The sequence below is a fragment of the Camellia sinensis genome, chromosome 1 (genome assembly GCF_055761805.1).
Source record: "Camellia sinensis isolate YWXY chromosome 1, ASM5576180v1, whole genome shotgun sequence".
In the NCBI taxonomy this organism is placed as follows: domain Eukaryota; kingdom Viridiplantae; phylum Streptophyta; class Magnoliopsida; order Ericales; family Theaceae; genus Camellia; species Camellia sinensis.
Genome location: NC_138961.1, coordinates 251,621,463 through 251,642,435, shown reverse-complemented (window position 1 = coordinate 251,642,435; position 20,973 = coordinate 251,621,463). Strand labels below are relative to the sequence as shown.

The following is a 20,973-nucleotide window of genomic DNA, read 5'->3' as shown; positions in this document are numbered from 1 at the left end:
AGCCGTTTCCTTTCTCCTGCTTTGTTTCTTTATTTCCCGACGTATCTTCCTCGGCTCTAGCGTACTTCTCTATTCTCGCCATGAGTTCTTCCATGCTTTTTGGCAATGTTTTTGCCAAAGATTTCCGTAGTGGGCAGTCATCTTTCAGGCCATTTTTGAAGGACACGACCGCCACCTCTTGGTTGCAATCAGGTATTCGATTGAACACCCGTAGTACCTTTTTGAATAGGCCCTAACGCCTTCGTCCTTGGCAATCTTTAAAGCCATCAGTGCGTCGACCCTCAAGGGTTGTAGTTTATTTGTTACAAATCTGGCCACAAACATTTCGGCCAGGCCTTCCCAAGTCTTTATGCTTCCCTTCGGTAGTTTGTGGAACCAATCTGATGCAATTTCCCCGAAGGATGAGGGGAATACTTTGCAGAGCAACGGCTCGTTCCCACTATATAATGTCATTGAATTAAGGTATAGTCCGACATGAAAGTTGGGATCTGACTTACCATCATAAATTTGGAAACCTCGGCATACTGAATCTCTTTGGTGCTTCAAATTTGTCCAGTTCCACCGAGAATGGTGTTCTCGGCTTAACTGGGGAAGTCACTTCGGCTTCAACATTCTGCTGCCTCCTTTTGAGGTAATCCCTCAAGTCTTCTTTACTCCTACCTGGAGCTCGGCTATCTCTGGACTTTAATCTTTTTGGCATACTACTTTCAGCCTCGTGGTGGGCCCGTTTCGATCTTTCTCCATGGGTTGTGTCAAAGCAGAGTGCTTGCCCTTGAACATGCCGATGTTCTTTGGGCTCTGGATCCTTCGTGTGATACGTTCTTTGGGACTCCTCTCGTCTCGGCTCCTCTCGTTCGCCTTCCTTGGAAGGTCGGTGTGAGTGTCTTCCGCTCCTGGTGTGCTGAGGGACTTCGGGGATCGTTCTTCCTCCTCCCTTCTGGGTATTAGTTGCTTGCATTGGCGTATCTTACAGCGGGTATGGTGGCTGCATGACATTATTTTGCATCATGAAGTTGACCACTGACTGTAGGTCTGCCAACTTGTTTGCCAAGCCTTTTACTTCCTCATCCCTTCGTAGGCACCTATCCCTCCATACTTGAAGGTTATCTTCGTTATAATACTTGCTTTGGTCTGTCCTCTTCGAAGCATCGTTCTCCTGGCCGACGTCTTTCTCTCCGTGGCCCTGGCCATGAGTTTCTGTATTGTGGTTGTCTCCTTCAACGTCAAGATCAATTGGTCTGCCACTCCCAGCAGGAGTGTCGCCCCCAATGTTTTCCCTCAGTCCGTCACTGGCCATCTATTCTTCTAAGTTCCCACAGACGGCGCCAAATTGTGTGGGTGATTTTCCGACCACACTGCCCGCTTAGTAATTAGCTGGAGAGTACTGGCAGAATAGATGGCACTTGACTGACCTGCAAAAGAAATATAAGAATCCCACGGTAGTTTCGACCTCCCGGGGGCACTCCGACGATCAAGTCAGTATATCTCTCAAAGATAAATCAATTGCCAAAATTACTGCTCAAAGCATAAAACTCATACCTTAGACCCACGGGGGTGCCTCTCTTTTATAGCCAATACAATCCTAGTCCCAATAGGAGCCTAGCTTCTATGGACTCCAATTCAATACTGACTTTGGACTCTTCAAGAGATAAAGATAAACTCCCTAAGAGTTTTATCCTTATCTTGGCTAAGTCTTCTCTTTACTCTAGGACTCTTGTCCCTTATCCGCTTATCTCGGATTCCGATATCTTCGGAGATCACCTCGGCCTCGCCAAAGATAACCTCGGCATAACTATCACAACACGTGGCACCTCAGCTGACACGTCGGTGCACGTGGCACCTCAGCTGACACGTCGGTGCACGTGGCACCTCAGCTGACACGTCGGTGTCACCATGCCACGTGTTGGTACTCAGAAAATATATCCCCACAGTAACCCTTGGATTATACTTAGAATAAATCACCACACACTAATCAAGGTAATCCAAGAATAATAAAATTTTCATGAACATTTTCATAAAAAAAATTTCATGATCCCTAACTTTTCTGAGAAAAAAAAAATGCCAAATAATGATGTCAATGTCGTTAATTCCGATCACATCATTCTACATTCAATAATGGAAAATGTTTGGTAGCTCAAATTTTTGTGGCTCAAATGGCTCAAATCTGTCAAAACGACGTCGTTTTACACTCAAAATCTGTTAAAACGACGTCGTTTTGACAGATTTGAGCCATTTGAGCCACAAAAATTTGAGCTACCTAGTATTGTCGTTCAATAATACCGTGGAATCTAAAAAGGTTGCTCAAAATAGTTGGCAGAAAATGAACACTTCCAAACTTTTTTTTTTTTGTTCTGGTCACATAGACCTTTTCTTTTTTTTTTCTTTTTTTTCGCAATAAGGGACTATGGGATTTAGGAAAAAAGCCATGTACCTCAAAAAAGTAAGATAAAAATGAAGTGCATGGTATAAATTTAATGTGATATGAATTACATCTAGAATAAATTTATTTCACATTTTATTTTCAAAGTAATTTTTGAAATAATTTTTTTTTGACATATGACTGAAATTTGTGTTTAAAATATTCATCATATTCATTTCAATGAAACACATTAATCAATGCCAATTGTCTGATCCAACGATTGATACGGCAAGGAACCCATTAGATGAAATTAATCGTCTTGTTCTTGGACCCACCAATACTATTCAATGAGCTTGCTTGCTAGCTCGTACATTTAGGTATTGAAAAATTCAACTTTGTTGTTTATTGAATAATTCAGTTCTCAATTCTTACTGTCTATCACCCGTGCACAGAATAATTATAAATATTTATATTTATTTTAAATTTTTTTAATATATAAATTATATTTTAAAAAAAAAAATTATAAAAATAATTTAACAATTTTATCGCTAACCATATTATATGGAAAAAATTGAAAACGGTACTGTAATAATTATGCACAGGTTGTATCTATAATTATTTATATGAGGGAATTTTAAATGTTAACCAGAAGATTTTGACCAAATTAATAAATACAAACATGTGGAAAGACATATGGATTGAAAAAAGTTAATAAATGTTGATTAGAATATTTTGATCAAATCAATAAATGCTGAGTTTTTTTTTTTAAATAAAAAATTTAGAAAATTCATATTGAGATATTGGAACTCCCACAAGATTTGGGAGGTTAGAAATCCTCTTTTCCTTCATATATACTAGCCAATCACCCGTGCTATGCACAGCATAATTATAAATATTTATATTTGTTTTAATTTTTTTAATATATAAATTATGTTTTTAAAGATTTTTTATAAAAATAATTTAACAATTTTATCACTAACCATAGTGTACAGGAGAAATTAAAAAAGTTACTGCAGTAACTATGCACGGGCTGTATCTATAATTATTTATATGAGGGGATTTTAAATACTAATTAGGGATTTTGACCAAATCAATAAATGCAGGCATGTGGATTGAAAAAAGTTAATAAATACTAATCAAGGGATTTTGACCAAATCAATAAATGCTGAGGTTTTTTTTTTAAATCAAAAATTTTAAAAATTAAAATTGAGAGATTGGAACTCCCACAAAGCTTGGGGTTTAGAAACCCCTTTTTCTTTAATATATTTACAATTATCTATTTATGTGAATTGCGATTTTTAAATATCTTTTTTTTTAAATGTCTTCTTTTTTCCTTTTTTATATTATATTAAAGTTTAATATTTTGATAATAATCATATGTATTGGACTTTTCAAGAAATTAAATGTCTTTCTTTTTTTATTATATTATATTAAAGTTTAATATTTTGATAATAATCATATGTGTTGGACTTTTCAAGAAATTAAATATCTTCTTTTATTTATTATATTATATTAAATTTTAATATTTTGATAATAATCATATATTATATTAAAATTTAATATTTTGACAATAATCATATGTGTTGGACTTTTCAATGAATTAAATATCTTTTTTATTATATTATATTAAATTTTAATATTTGGATAATAATCATATGTGTTGGACATTTCAAGAAATTTTTTTTATACTTGTTCGCAATGCATTAAAGTATTATTATGAGGGATAATAATCATATGTGTTGAGACTTTTCAAGGAATTCATGTGATGGATTTTCAAGATTTTTTTTATGTTTGTTCTTAATACATTAAAATGCTATTATGATGATAAGACTTGGGGTTTGGGAGAAGTTAATAAATGCTAAGGTTTTTTTTTTTAAAATCAAAAAATTTGAAAATTTAGATTGAGAGATTGTAGTTCTCACAAGGCTTGGGATTAAAAATCCCCTTTTGCTTAATATATAGTATTAACCTATCACCTGTGCTATGCACGAGATAATTATAGATATTCAGATTTTTTTTAATATATAAATTATATTTTTTAAGATTTTTTATAAAAATAATTTAACAATCTTATCACTAATCATAGTATATGAGAGAAGTTAAAAAGGTATTGCAGTAATTATACACAGATTGTATCTATAATTATTTGTATGAGGGGATTTTAAATGTTGATCAGAGGATTTTGAGCAAATCAATAAATGTAGGCATGTGGAAAGACATGTGGATTGAAAAAAGTTAATAAATACTAATCAAAGAATTTTGACCAAATTAATAAATGCAGAGTTTTTTTTTTAATAAAAAATTTTAAAAAATCAGATTTGGATATTGAAGCTTCCACAGGCCTTGGGGTTAAAAACCCTCTTTTACTTAATAAATAGTATAGAAGTATAGATATAGATAGATAGATGTAGATATAGATATAGATAATATAATATAGATAGATAGGTGTGTTGAAATTTTCAAGAAATTTTGTTTATGCTGGTCTTTAATGAATTAAAGTTTAATTATGAAGGGGTTTTTACCAAATCTCCCAAAAGGCATGGGGATTAGGAGAAATTAACAAATGCTGAGTTTTTTTTTTTTTTAAATCAAAAAATTAGAAAATTAAGATTAGGATATTGGATCTCATTTTCCTTAGATAATTGTATTTACAATTATCTATATATGTGAATTGCGATTTTTAAATGTCTTTTTTTTTTTTTAAATGTCTTCTTTTTTTTCCTTTTTTATATTATATTAAAGTTTAATATTTTGATAATAATCATATGTGTTAGACTTTTTAAGAAATTAAATATCTTTTTTTTATCATATTATATTAAAGCTTAATATTTTGATAATAATCATATGTGTTGGACTTTTCAAGAATTTTTTTTTATACTTGTTCTTAATGCATTAAAGTGTTATTATGAAGGATAATAATCATATGTGTTGGAACTTTTTAAGAAATTCATATTTTTTGGATTTTAAAGAATTTTTTTTTATGCCTATTTTTAATGCGTTAAAATGTTATTATGAGGGTAAAACTTGAGGGTTGGGAGAAGTTAATAAATGCTAAGGTTTTTTTTTCTAAATTAAAAAATCAGAAAAATTAAATTGAGAGATTGGAACTTTCACAAGACTTGGGGTTAAAAATCTCCTTTTGTTTAATATATAGTATAGATAGAAGTATAGATATAGATATAGATATAGATATAGATAGATAGATGTAGATATAGATATAGATAATATAATATAGATAGATAGATGTGTTGAAATTTTCAAAAAAATTTGTTTATGCTGGTCTTTAATGCATTAAAGTTTAATTATGAAGGGGTTTTGACCAAATCTCCCAAAAGGCATGGGGATTAGGAGAAATTAACAAATGCTGATTTTTTTTAAAAAATAAAAAAATTAGAAAATTAAGATTAGGATATTGGATCTCATTTTCCTTAGATAATTGTATTTACAATTATCTATATATATGAATTGCGATTTTTAAATGTCTTTTTTTTTTTTTAAATGTCTTCTTTTTTTCCTTTTTTATATTATATTAAAGTTTAATATTTTGATAATAATCATATGTGTTAGACTTTTTAAGGAATTAAATATCTTTTTTTTATTATATTATATTAAAGTTTAATATTTTGATAATAATAATATGTGTTGGACTTTTCAAGAATTTTTTTTTATACTTGTTCTTAATGCATTAAAGTGTTATTATGAGGGATAATAATCACATGTGTTAGAACTTTTTAAGGAATTCATATGTGTTGGATTTTAAAGAATTTTTTTTTTATGCTTGTTCTTAATACATTAAAATGTTATTATGAGGGTAAGACTTGGAGATTGGAAGAAATTAATAAATGTTAAGATTTTTTTTTTCTAAATCAAAAAATCAGGAAAATTAGATTGAGAGATTGGAGCTCCCACAAGACTTGAGGTTAAAAATCCCCTTTTGCTTAATATATAGTATAGATACTAGCCTGTCACTTGTGTTATGCACGAGATAATTATAGTTATTTATATTTGTTTTAGATTTTCTTTAATATATAAATTATGTTTTTTAAGATTTTTTATAAAAATAATTTAACAATCTTATCACTAACTATAGTGTATGGAAGAAATTGAAAAAAATACTACAGTAACTATACACGGATTGTATCTATAATTATTTGTATGAGGGAATTTTAAATGTTGATCAGGGGATTTTGACCAAATCAATAAATACAGGCATGTGGAAAGACATGTGAATTGAAAAAAGTTAATAAATGTTGATCAGGGGATTTTAACCAAATCAATAAATATAGGCATGTGGAAAGACATGTGAATTGAAAAAAGTTAATAAATGCTGATCAGGGGATTTTGACCAAATCAATAAATGCTGAGTTTTTTTTTTAATAAAAAATTTAGAAAATTTAGAAAATTTATATTGAGATATTGAAACTCCCACAGGCTTTGGGAGTTAAAAACTCCTTTTGCTTAATATATAGTGTATATATATATATATAGATATAGATTGGATATTGAGATGCAATAACAAGCTTTTAACTGAATAAATAAAAATAAAATTTATTAATTTTATCTATTTGTATATCTGATTTTTAGTTTTTTTTTTTTTGGTTATGTTATAATATAATATATAAGATATAGATAAATATTCACAACTTTCATAAAAAAATATTATCTGATTTTTTGGAAAAGAGAAAAAATAGACAACTTTTAATATTTTTTTTTGGAAATCGGTGAGAGTGATTATGAAATATATTTTTTTTATCTTTCCATTTAAAATTCATAAATTAAAGGATCATTATTATTTCTAAAATAATTAAATAAATAAATCAATCAATAGTTTTTTTAAAAAAATCTATTTTATAAATTGAAAAATTAATAATTTTACAAAATTGATTAATTTGTTTCATTAAGTGATTTAAAATTTTGATAGATATACATCAAAAAAATAGATAATTATATTATTAAATTATAATTCAAATTTAGATATTATTATATCTTTTTGAGATCTATATCTAAATTCTTATCTTCTTTATTTTTGTGTGGTTTCTATTTATTTATTTATTTTTTAATTTATTTTAGATGGAGTTTTGGGTTTCTATTTTTTTTTTAATTTAATTTATCTATGGTTTCTATTTGTTTTTAATTATTATTATTTAGGTAAGTTATAATGCGAGTTAAATATGTGATAGATATGTGAGTTTTACTGATTTAAAATATGATAGTGAGGGATATTTTCAAATTAGATTTGTTTAGATAAACTTTATAGATTTTTAAATTTTAAAATTGGATATTGAGAGGCAAAAGAAATATTTTAACTGAATAAATAAAAATCAAATTTATTTATTTTATCTATTTTTTGGAGGAGAGAAAATGAATGCAAATTTTAATATTTTTTTTTTGAAAATTGGTGAGAAAGATTATAATGGAGAGATTATGAAATATTTTTGTTATCTTCTCATTATTATTTCTAAAATAATTAAGTAAATAAATCAGCCAATAGGTTTTTTGTAATCTATTTTATAAATTAAAAAATCAATAATTTTAGAATGAGAGTTTAGAGCTCTTAGGAGGTTTATCATTAAAAACCTCATTTTTCTTATATAATATACAGATAGACATAGATATTTATATTTGTTTTAGATTTTTTTTTATATACAAATTATTTTTTTTTACATTTTTTTATAAAAATAATTTAGCAATCCCATCACTAACCATAGTGTATGAGAAAAGTTGAAAAGGGTGCTGTAATAATTATGAGAGAAGTCAAAAAGTTTTATGAGTTGGAAGGAGTCAATAAATGTTAAGGTTATTTATTTTTTTTAAATCAAAAAATTAGAAAATTAGGATTGGGATATTGAAGCTCTCACAAAGTTTGTGGGTTAGAAATTCCATTTTTCCTTATGTAATACTAGCATATCACCCGTGCTATGCACGGATTGCGTTTACAATTATCTATATATGTGAAATGTGATTTTTAATTTTTTTTTAAATGTCTTTTTTTTTAATTTTTTTATATTATATTAAAGTTTAATATTTTGATAATAATAATATGTGTTGAAATTTTCAAGGAATTAAATGTCTTTTTTTTATTATATAATATTAAAGTTTAATATTTTGATAATAATCATATGTATTGGACTTTTCAAGAAATTTTTTTTATACTTGTTCTTAATGCATTAAAGTGTTATTATGAGAGATAATAATCATATGTGTTAGAACTTTTTAAGAAATTCATATGTGTTGGATTTCAAAGAATTTTTTTTTCTGCTTGTTCTTAATGTATTAAAGTGTTATTATGAGAGATAATAATCATATGTGTTGGAACTTTTTAAGAAATTCATATGTGTTGGATTTCAAAGAATTTTTTTTTCTGCTTGTTCTTAATGCATTAAAGAGTTATTATGATTGTAAGACTTGGGAGTTGGGAGAAGTTAATAAATGCTAAGATTATTTTTTTTAAATAAAAAAATCAGGAAATTTAGATTGGAAGATTGGAGCTCCCACAAGGCTTGGGGTTAAAAATCCCTTTTTACTTAATATATAGTATAGACTAGTCTATTACCCGTGCTATGCACGAGATAATTATAGATATTTATATTTATTTTAGATTTTTATTAATATATAAATTATGTTTTTTAAGATTTTTTATAAAAATAATTTAACAATCTTATCACTAACCATAATGTATAGAAGAAGTTGAAAATGGTACTGCAGTAACTATACACGTATCTATAATTATTTGTATGAGGAGATTTTAAATGCTGATAAGGAGATTTTGACCAAATCAATAAATGCAGGCATGTAGAAAGACATCTGGATTGAAAAAAGTTAATAAATGCTGATCGGTGATTTTGACCAAATCAATAAATGCTGAATTTTTTTTTTTAATAAGAAATTTAAAAAATTCAGATTGAGATATTGAAACTCCCACAGGCCTTGGGATTAAAAATCTCATTTTGCTTAATATATAATATAGATATAAATTTGTGATTTTAATTTTAAATTTTTTTTTTGGGTGGCTAAATTTATTGGTATGTGTTGTAGATTACAGTGCAGATGCTCAACGCCTTGAGGCACTTTTCTCTCTCTCTCTCTCTCTCTCTCTCTCTCTCTCTCGAAGTGAATGGTGTTCAATTCAGGAAAGTGAAAATGACACATGAACAGATCTACAGCTCCAACAACTCCAACGGCTCTCTCTACATAGGGAATATTGCTTGCTCATCCATAAATTTGGGAAGTTCTAAATAAATGTATTTTTTAATTTTTTATAAAAAGAAATGTAAAAAAGTAAAGAGTAGATATTAATTGATGTGATCTAAAAGAGATAAAAAGATAGACTAAAATAGATCACGACAAAGTCAAGCAATGCAAGTATTTCACAATAGACTATCCAAACCTTATTCCCTATTGAGGCCTGTGATGTTTCAAATGAGAACCCACGTACCTAGCCTCCGTTTGGAAAGTGGGTTGGCTTTTTGGCTTTTTGGCTTTTTGGCTATTTTAGCCTGGGCTATTTTAGCCTGGTTTGGGAAGGGCTTTTTGACTTTTTGACTTTTTTGACTTTTTTTGTGAGAGAGGATTGTAATGATTATGAGTTGGATTTGATGTTTTATTTTTTGTGGCTAAAATAGCCTATTTTGTTTTTTGTGGCTATTTTAGCCAAAAAAACCTGGGCTTTTTCTTCCCAAACAGAGGCCTAGACTCTTCACAACAGTTCAACTTTCCACCAAATTAACAATAGTTCAAAACAGATAAAGCACAAGGAATTTTAGGTTGTATTTGGTAGCATTGCCAGTTTTCAATTCATTTTTTCATAAAACAAATTTAATATTAATACATAAAATAAAAAATAAGAAAAATAAATCATGTTTGGTGAGTTGCAGGGGAGGAGAGTGTGATAGGGAGGTGTTGCCAAAGCGAATAGTAGAGTTACCGAAATGATTGTTTTGCGTGTTACAGGGAATAAATGAAAATTTCTTTTAAAAATAAGTGAAAAATGTAAATATTTTTTGAATTAAAAATAAAAAAAATGTATTATTTGAGCATATTAGGTTCATATGATCGGTCAAAATGTTTATGGCCATGTGAAGTTAGGTTACCAATATTGTTTTATTTTTTCATTGCACAGTCAGGATTGCTAGCTAGCGTAGTGTTTTTGGTTTTTTTTTAATGCCATTTCTAGAATTAACCTTTTATTACTTCATTTTGAAAATGACCAGATCTAGATGAGATGCACGCAACACTTCCGATTTAAAATAATAACAATGATAGAGACTACTAATTTTGGAGCTCTAAAAAGACCACTAATGACATGACACTCAATAAAAAAAGAAAAAAATACAACACCAAGGTCAAAACATCAAATCATTTATGGTGGGGCCCACTGCCACATCTTTAATGATAGCACTAATTAATACTCTCACTCATTTCCCTTAAAATAATTATTAAAATAAAAAAGCTTTGGAGTTCACAGCTTTGATAGCTTCTATGTGGTATATGTGGACACTCAACTTTGTTGACCATTCGAAATTAAAGTAGTAATTAGGATTATCATATTGTTGGGGAATTTCATCATTTAGATATAAAATAAAAAATAAAAAAAAAACTAGATTGATATGAGATTTTGATATATGTTGCAAATATTATTTTTAAGGCGTAAATTGCTCTTATTTTATTGCCGAGTTTGAATATTCATATTTATAGAGTCAATGTCATGAAATACGATTTGGTTCATAATTGTACATTATAAAACATTTTAAAATTCAAAGAAAGATACAATTTTAAATTTAAAAACATCTTTAGCATTACAAGTTATCTATATAACTAAAATTATTTTAACCCCTTCTTTATTGAACAGGACCACTTGATAACATTGCATGGGAAAGAAGAAGAAAAATTCTTAGGGTAGCCAATCACAATTATGGGTCCTTCAGTGATACTGAGGAAAGGTATTATCTTAATTATGTGGGTGTTTGGAAAGTTGTTATTTTAATAGATTATTTTAGTTTTTAGTTATTTTAGTAGGTTAAAATTTTATATTTGGATGATGATTGAATTTTTTTATAGTTGGATGTGATGTTTGTGAGAAAAAAAATAAAATGATTATGGAATTGATGTGACATTTTATTTATTTTGTCTTTTTATAAATTTTAACTTAAAAAATGCTAAAATTTCACTTTTCAAACGGGACCTATGTTATTCAATTTTGAAAAATGGTTGAGACCATTAATTAGTGGCAGTGGAGCCCACCCACTGCCATAGTTTTTTTTTTTTTTTTTTTAAAGTATGTACGCTAGTGATGCTTTAGAGCACCATTTTTAATGATATATAGCATTGCCGTTCAACTTTTTATGTATTTGGATTAAATAAGCACCAAATAAAAGGATTAATAACTTATTTAAAAGCCGACCACTAAGTTTGATAAAGACGTATAGTTTGTGGGTCTTTATTAATTAATAATAAAATAAAATATTCCTAGGTCTCAGCAGCTTGTGTTCGATATGGATTGAACAGTTTGATTTCGCTTGTTACGTTATTTTCTCACGCGTGCTATAAGATGATAAATTTGTTATTCACACTTGAAAACAAAATAATATATTCAGAATTTGTTTAGCGTGTTGGATATTGGCGTATTTTTTTTTTTTAATCTTTTTATCTTTTTTAGATCCTATTATTTCTCTATTTTTTTGTATATCTTTTCATAAAAAATTAAAAAATATATTTATTTAAATCATATCGTTAGAAAGAATTTTTTTAATAATCTTCATGACAGTTGTACAACAAAATTGCAACTGAATGAGGTTGTGAAACCAATCAATAATTAATTAATTCTTCATTGTTGAAAAGGTCTTATGCGGAAGCTAATCAACCCAGAAGATATAGAATAAACAAGATTAATATAATTATTTATGTTATTTGATCAATTTTGAACCACTGCATGATTACTTATACAAATTTATTTATTTATTTATTCAAAAGGTTGTTTTTTGGGACTGATAACATCTCTTGATTTCTTGTATCCTTTAAAAAAATTAGTTTAAAATAAGTGAAAATGTTTAATATACATAACTGGCATGAGGTTGTGAAACCAATCAATAATTAATTAATTCTTCATTGTTGAAAAGGTCTTATGCGGAAGCTAATCAACCCATAAGATATAGAAAAAACAAGATTAATATAATTATTTATGTTGTTTGATCAATTTTGAATCACTGCATGATTACTTAAACAAATTATTTATTTATTTATTTTTTTTTTCAAAACGTTGTTTTTGGGACTGATAACATCTCTTGATTTCTCGTATCCTTTAAAAAAATTAGTTTAAAATAAGGCCAAGTTTGGGAAGATCCAAAAAAGTCAAAAAGTCAAAAAGTTACTCAAAAAGCTAAAAAGTTAACACTATTCACCAAAAGTCAACAATTACGGCTGCACAACTCCCAATTCAAATTTTTCCCTACAAATCAATTTTTACAATTTTTTATTACACATTTTTCAATAAAAAGTCAAAAAGTTAACCCAAACATCCATATTTTTAACCTCAATTTTTTAGTCCAAAAAAACAAAAAATACACTTTTTTAGTCTTCCTAAACTTGGCCTAAGTGAAAAATGTTTAATATATATATTTTTTCTTTTCTTTTTTTCAATTTTAAAAAAGAAGCCCAGGTCTTAATTCCTCAACGACCCAAAGCCCAATGCCCCAAGAGAACAAGCAATGAAGCAACTTGGGCCCCCAATATAAAAAATAAATACGAGGATCTTTTGGCCCAAATGCGCACCGGAACAGAAGCTGTGTCCATAGCCTCCGCATTTCGGCTTCCAGATCTAACCCCCCCCCCCCCCCTCTCTCTCTCTCTCGCTCGCTCTCGTTGTCTTGGAATTTTCTCTCTACATACGCAGAGATAATGGATGCCTTGGATTCTGTATTCGATCCATTGAGGGAGTTCGCGAAGGACAGCGTTCGTCTCGTCAAGAGATGCCACAAGCCCGATCGCAAAGGTAAAACCACAACAATCTCTCGATTCTATCTCCATTTTGCGGATTCGATCTGATACTATTGCTCTTCTCTTGTTTGTTTAACGATCTGATTTAATCTGATCTGGCTTACTGTTTGTTGTTTGTCTTTTTGTGTGTGTAGAATTCACTAAGGTCGCGGTCCGTACAGCGATTGGATTCGTGGTGATGGGATTCGTAGGCTTCTTCGTGAAGCTGATCTTCATACCCATTAACAACATCATCGTCGGATCTGGTTGAGGTGATATTTTTTGTTTTCTGTATTTGATTATTCTGCATCATTAGTCTTGGCATGCTGTCAATTACCATTACGATGTGTTTGGGAGCACGGAATCTATGCCTTGGATATGGAATTAGAGTGCGGATTCCTCTAGTTTTGCTTTCATAAACATGCGATTCATGATGTACCTGAATTCTGTTGTTTAGTATGAATTACTAGCTCAATTTCACTTCCTAGTCAACTAGCTATTTTGAATATATGTGGATTTAGGAATTGAATTGCAGATTTGATCGTTTAATTATATTTGTGTTCTTATTTTGCTGTGGTTCTTTTTCAATACTATGGTATGGTATTCAGTTGATGAATGGATCAATAATACATGTAAGTTTCAGTTTAGACAAATCATAGTGTTCAAGACTTAACTAGAACAAACAAACGTTTCAATTTTGTTATTTTTTATGTCTTTATGCTAGAATTGAATGATTATCAATATATATAATGAAGGGTAATGATAGAGAGTTCTAAAACTAGAGCTCTAATATGAGCTCTAGTGATGTGGCAAAAAAAAAAAAAAAAAATTACACAAGCCAAAACGTCACATCACCATGTGGGACACCATTAGAGCTCTATCAAAACTCTCAAATTAGAGCTCCCAAACATTATTGTATAATGAATGCCTTAATTTTGTGACAATTTTGAGGATAGTGTTGCTTTACATTTGCAAATTGTTAGTAAAGAGACAAACTTGTAATAACTATATGCTAACGGACTAGGAAGCATGGGTGCGGGTGCGGGTGCGGGTATGAGTACGAGTATGAGTATGAGTGCGGGTATGCCGATACGGAAAAATCCCAAAAAGGTATGACACGGTTACGGTTGCGGTACGCCGATATTTTTATATTTTTTATAATTATGGTTAAAGGATCCAACCTACAAATTAAAATTAAATATCAAAAATAAAAAAAGAACTACAAAACTAAAAGACAAATATTAATATATTTCAATTCAACAACGCTATCACCAGAGGAAAAACAATGCAAATTCAGTCCATAATCCAAACAAAGGAAAAACAAGGCCAATTCAGTCCATAATGCAAGCAAAGGAAAAAACAAAAGAAAGTCCTATGTATCTAAACTTGACACTTTAAAGTTCACTTCCATCAACTTCATCATTGAATAAAATAGCTTCCATCTCTGGCTCATCAAGTGAAAGATTTGTAATTTCAAGGAAAGCAGAACCCTCCAATGAATCAAATGCATCTCCCCTAATATTCCATAACTTGGTCTCTTCTTCTGTGTATAGTTAACTCCTCCTTGATAAGAGGCGAATATTGGAGTGCACAAAAACCAAATCCTCGCACCATTGTGGTGTCATTTTAGTCCTCATAGAGTGAATGAAAGAGTAGGTGCTCCAATTCCTTTCACAACATGATGAGGAACATGGTTGGCCAAGTAATTTCACTGGCAAGGATTGGAGCATAGGTGCAGAAGAGTCATGTGCCAACCACTAAACCACTGGTTCTATTACTCCTTTATCACAAATTGAATTAGAGTCTTCAAAACTTTCTAAACAACCTAAAAACTTAGCATACTCTGTATTAACAACCCTTCTCTCATCTGAATCAGGAAAGTATCTCTTAAAATACTTGATTCTCATCTCAGAAATTTCAATATCTTTGTGAGGAGGAACACAAATGGGATTTTCATGAAGCCACATCCCCTTATAATACCTAGATTTCATAATTAGAAAAAAAATAATAAGTAAATTATACAATGAAAAAAAATTAAAGTATAAACTATGAGTCTAATGTGAGTTATACCTTGGATTCAAAAAATAAGCAAGACAATGAAGAGGTGTTCTATTTTTTTGTCCACCTTTCCACTAATATTTGATGCACTACAGAGTAAAAGGACGACTCTTCATTTTCTGACTTCCCTTCACGCCTATAGATGGATGCCTTCATCCGTTCAATCATTGAATCCCACATCTCATAAACCAAATGTAGACATGGCTTATTGGTGTCACAAAATCTAAGCATCTTATAAATAGGCAATGTGAATGAGAGTATATAGTCAATCTTATCCCACCAAATATCATTCAACAACTTTTCCTTTACAAGAGCTGCTTTCCCAACATCTTCTTCCTTGTAAGGAGCCCATTTCTCACTTATAACCATTGTGTGGAGACCATGATATATAAGTTTAAATCTTTTTAGCATAACAATTGCAGATGCAAAGCGTGTATCTGCAACAGAAAGTAGCTTCAAAGGTACAAACTCATTAAAAATAGCTAATCTCATAGAATGATTCATGATGAAATTTTTCACAAACATTACATCATCAATCACAGTAGTGATCCAATGGCATTCATTATAAGCATATGCAGCAACTCTAATTTCCTTCGCAGCACAAATGTTCTTAAGAGCAAGATTAAGAGTGTACACTGCACAAGGTGTCCAAATGATCTTCGGATAATAACCTTGAATAATTGATCCAGCTGCACTGCAAACAGGAGCATTGTCAGTAATTACTTGAATTACATTATTAGGGCCCACTTCATCAATCACTTGACTAATTAATTTGGCAATATGATACTTGTCCTTGGTCTCACCCTTACAATTAACAGCTTTTATAAACATAGCTCCACCATTAGATGCTGCCATAAAATTAATAAGAGGCCTCCTTTGTGCGTCAGTTTATCGATCAGATACTATACTGAACCCCTTCTCATCCCATGACTTTTTAGTTGGTTCCAATAACCTTTCAGTATTTGCCCTTTCTTTTTGAAGTAAAGTAGTCCTCAACAAATTATATCCAGGAGGGACATACCCAACAATTTGATTCTCAGCAGCATATTGAAAAGCATTCACAAAGTATGGATTCCTAGCCAAATGGAAAGGCAAACCAGCTGAATAGAACATACGAGCAATTAATGAATGTAAATGTTCTCTAGCACTTTGATTGAATGCCTTATCTAAATGACTACTCCCAATTACCTTTCTCTTTCTTGGTGCATAACCTTCCATTCTAAATGTTCCAACATCTACGCCGCCGTGGCTAGTACTAATTTGAGAAGATGGAGGTGGTAAAGGAACATTTTTTGGCTTTGCCATCTTTTTCCGGTTCTCAGCTTCTTGATCTGCCTTTTGAATTTCATAAAGATCACTCTTGTCCTTCACAATTGCACACGCTCTAATTCCATGGCCAGTAAGTAGCAACAAATGGGCTCTAACTCTAGAATATGATCCTTGGAACTCAATGTTACAAAAATTACACTTAAATTTTGTATTACCACTTCCTCCTTTCCCCCTTTTGACTAATTTTGTAACATAGCCCCAAAGAGGAGCATTTTCATGTCCAGATTGATCAATGGAAGGAGCGGAAGAAGCACTTGTAGATGAACCTGAACTGTTTGATGAACTCATTTTCCTATAATTTAAAACCATTAAGAATTAAAAATAATATTTGTGAAATCTCACTTTGACATGTTATGCATTGTGAATCTGTGATCATAATTTATTTTAAAAATCGTTCTTTCTGCTCATCAAATATTTAAATATCAATTTGGGCAGGTCTAATATATTGCATATATTGAATAAAATATATATTTCAGTGACAAGTATGACAAGAACAAGGACACTACAACACCTTTCAATCTGATTCCCATATTGACCTACAAAGTATCTCTCAATTTTAGATCATGAAAGACAATGAAACAATAACCCAATCATATCCACCCACAACATCAAGCATTACAAGGAAATTAACCAATGTGGAAACAGACAGATAACTTAACTCAAAACCAATGGTTATGCATCACAAATTAATGCTGTGTTTTTCAGTTACAAAACCCCCATCCCTCCCCCCCAAAATAAACTACTATGAAAGAGAATTTAAGGTGTCAAGGGATTTTAATTTGTCATCAAGCTTTACAACCAATATCATATTGCATATATATATGACATATATCAGGGGGAAAAAAAAAGGGAGTTCAAGAAAAATGAAGAAGAGTATGAAGGATCAAAGAAAGAGAAAACCAAAGAGAAGAGAAGAATCCATCGTTTGCAGCGAAGAAACAGCACAAAAATTTGGAAAAAAAAAAAATGAAAGAAAGAGGATAAAGAATTGAAGAACAAAAGGGGAAAGAATTGAAGATGAACTTACCTCTTCAATCGCACCTTCGAAGGAGAGAATGAATCAGCAGCACCTTCGATTAAATCTTTCAATCGCACCTTCAAAGTGTTCTTCGGACTCTCTTGGGAGTATTTCTGGAAGGAGATGATCGAATAGACATAGAACTCTAGCCCCTTCGAAGTTCTTCAGTCTTGGAGTATTTCGGAATGAGATATGGAAGGAGCTGAGATGATTGAATGATAGAGAGAATAAAGAACCCTAATTTTATTTGGTTTCATGTTTTATTTATTACAAAAAAACCCCAGATTTTTATAATTCTTTAAAATAAACACAAAAAATTGCTCCGGTACCCTTTAATTTATAAAAAATCTCATTTTTTACCCCGGAGTACCCAAAAACGTACCCATGGTGTACCCATGGCATACCCATTAGTATACTGACCGTATGAAACATACCCGGTGTGTTTTTGGCTTATCCGGTACCCGCACCCGCACCCGGTACTTGTGCGGCAACATTTTTGGAGTACCTATACTTTATAGCTAATGGATTTTTTTCGAAATCTTGGACTCTGTAAGTTTTAGAAGTTTTGTTTGGATTTAATTTGAACTTTTCTCACATGAAATGCTCTAGAAGTTGATGCTGATGAGATTTAGAGATATAATTGTGAAACCAGTCAACATACAGTCTCAAATGTGTGCATGTATTTTAATTAATGAAATGCTTTTGCATTTTATCTTTAATTTTTGGGTTGAAAAAAAAAAGTATCCTGTTGTCATTAATGCATTATATTCTATGTTACATGGACTCGGGTACGGATGTCGGGTGCGGGTATGTATCTAGAGGTCGGACTCATCAAATCATAAATTTAAGGATACGCAGATTCGGCAAAAAAATGTCATATTTTTATATTTTTAATCTAATATGTGAGATAAAATGGTATTATATGTAACTTATAGTGTCAAAAGGACATTTATAGCAATTATATAACAATATATACATATAATAATAGTGTTATATACAATTATATAAGAAGTATCCGTTGAAAAGTGTCCGACACATATCCCATACCCTTGTCCGAGTGTCGGGTGTCCGACACGGGTATTTGATTTAATTTGAAGAGTCCATGTAACATAGATTATATTTGGGAAATTGACATTTGTCTTATGAAAGTCTTACTATTTCTTTCGTGAATCAAGGAAAATGAGTCCATCTTGGTTTTATAACTATGCAGCGGGCATCTTTCAGTTAGTCCCTATTGTATTAGCTTCTTGCAAATGTATATGTTTTGCTCTTATGGGATTCATTCTTATGAACCAGTTTTATACTCAACTCAAGCCTTCACTAAACTGTTTAGGGCCAGGTATATGAATTAATCTTGTTTTTTTTTTTTGGCCATTTCGCTCAGTACATGAATTATTTTTTGCCATTTTGCTCTGCATGCTACAATCCTCCTTCATTAGTTTTAAAATGATGAGTGTGAAAAAGAATAAACTGATTAGTGTTACCTCTTTTTTTTTTTTTTTTTTTTTTTTTTTTTTTTCTGCAAACAAATCAGAAAACTCTTCCCCTTTTTATCCACTCCTCTCTTGTATCACTGACTCCTATGTTGTGCTATGTTTTGTGCTTATAACTGGTGTTCCATAATTTTCCTCATTGGGAATAGTAATTTGGCTTTACAACCTTTACATGATTTGGGGGATGATTTGAGGTTGTGTATATTGGGTGTATTTGAGCAAATTTTGTAAGAATCCAATGAGCTCACCTAAAAAAAAATGAATATTTTAGGCATGAACCTATTGTAGGATAGATTTGTGTGTAGGGCTCTAAAACCAACCAGGTTACTTGAACTCAATTCATAAGCTCACTAAGGCCTAGTTTGGGAAGACTAAATAAGTGTACTTTTTGACTTTTTATGAAATATGGGTTGGGTTTGGGTTGGGTTTGAAGTGATGTATTAGAGAGGTGATGTGACTTAAATAAGATGATATGACTTAAATAAAATAGTGACTTTTTGACTTTTTGTCTTTTTTCAATCTTCCCAAACTAGGCCTAAAAGCTTGTTCAAGACCAACTCTTGATCCAAACTAGCTAAGCTTGACACATTTTGGAGCTCATTAATTTTAAAGCTCAAACTTAGTTGTATTTCTATTCTGTTCAACTGAAACGGAATTTTTATCCCCTATTTTATTTCTTTATTGCTTTATTTACTGTTTGCCAGCTTGACACATTTTGCTTTATATGTAGGTTCTGAACTTTTGATTATCTTGGATTTACTGATTTCTTTTTAAATATCTGCAGGTCAGGTGCAAATGTGAGTGCATGAAAGTGGCAGTTGGCAATAGGGTGCAAACCACAAAGAGAAGAGAATGATTTAAGTTTTGTAGGATCCTTTTCAACAGATGCATTACCAATTAAATACTTTGTTTTCAGTAGCGTTCTAGTGCCAAACAATTTTTTTTTCCCCCTTTACTGTTTTGTGGTGATGTCAGTTGAATCTATTGGTAGTCTCATGTTGTTTTTGTTAGGCTGCTGTATCAAAACAGTCTTGGATTCAGCATGAAGTTCGTGCGTTTTTTTTTTTTGGTTTTTTGCGTTTTAAAACATTTTTAGGAGGATAATATTTGACTTGTGGAGTATGCTGTTGAGTTAATCTAATTACTGGACCTCTACATTGGACAGATCAACAGTGCCATTTGTTAAAGCTAGAGACTAAAAAAATTATCAAAATATTGACACAGTACTCACATGCCTATGGTACCAAAAATTTGAGACATTTAGCCTCCGTTTGGGAAGTGGGTTGGCTTTTTAGCTTTTTGACTTTTTTGGCTATTTTAGCCTAGGTTAAAAAGCTTGGTTTGGGAAGAGTTTTTTGGCTTTTTGGCTTTTTTGACTTTTTTTGTGAGAGAAGAGTGTAATGATTATGGGTTGGATGTGATGTTTTATTTGTTATGGCTAAAATAGCTTATTTTATTTTTTGTGGCTAAAATGGCCAAAAAAGCCCAACTAATTTTTTCCCAAACGGTGCCTAAGAATGGACGTATTGTTGGATGTTTAGGTCCTTTCTTTAGAAACGTGCAAGCGTTTTATACATCTCAACATGTGTCTTAAGAACATTAACAAAATTCAATTTCAAAAACTATTCAGCCTAATGGTTGACCTATTATCCGCGTGCAGGGTTCACAACAGCACTGTTGTGTAATCTAATGGGTTCATTTCGGGATTTATTTTGATAATTTCAACTATTTACATTTTATAATAT

At 30.7% G+C, this 20,973-nt stretch overlaps 1 protein-coding gene and 1 non-coding gene across 2 annotated transcripts; one reads left to right on the top strand and one right to left on the bottom strand.

Annotated features, from left to right (window-relative positions):
* Positions 1–14,724: 14,724 nt before the first annotated feature.
* LOC114267015 (uncharacterized) lies at positions 14,725–16,243 on the bottom strand. The gene is made up of 3 exons (XM_028207997.2): positions 15,456–16,243; positions 15,173–15,310; positions 14,725–14,845 (listed from the first exon to the last, which is right to left on the bottom strand). The coding sequence occupies exons 1-3, from the start codon at positions 16,241–16,243 to the stop codon at positions 14,725–14,727; spliced, it is 1,047 nt and encodes a 348-aa protein (XP_028063798.2).
* Positions 16,244–19,025: 2,782 nt separating this feature from the next.
* On the top strand, positions 19,026–20,392 carry LOC114266974 (uncharacterized). The gene is made up of 2 exons (XR_014348947.1): positions 19,026–19,074; positions 20,013–20,392. It is a non-coding gene; the product is annotated as an uncharacterized LOC114266974 (transcript).
* Positions 20,393–20,973: the final 581 nt, after the last annotated feature.

Bases quoted from the DNA above. Each gene is read 5' to 3' on its own strand.
- LOC114267015 (XM_028207997.2), bottom strand. From the start codon at position 16,243: ATGGCAGCATCTAATGGTGGAGCTATGTTTATAAAAGCTGTTAATTGT. The intron at 15,311-15,455 runs GTGGACAAAAAA...TATGAAATCTAG, and splicing joins CATCAAATATTAGTGGAAAG to GTATTATAAGGGGATGTGGC. The intron at 14,846-15,172 runs GTATGCTAAGTT...ATGGAATATTAG, and splicing joins AGAAGGGTTGTTAATACAGA to GGGAGATGCATTTGATTCAT.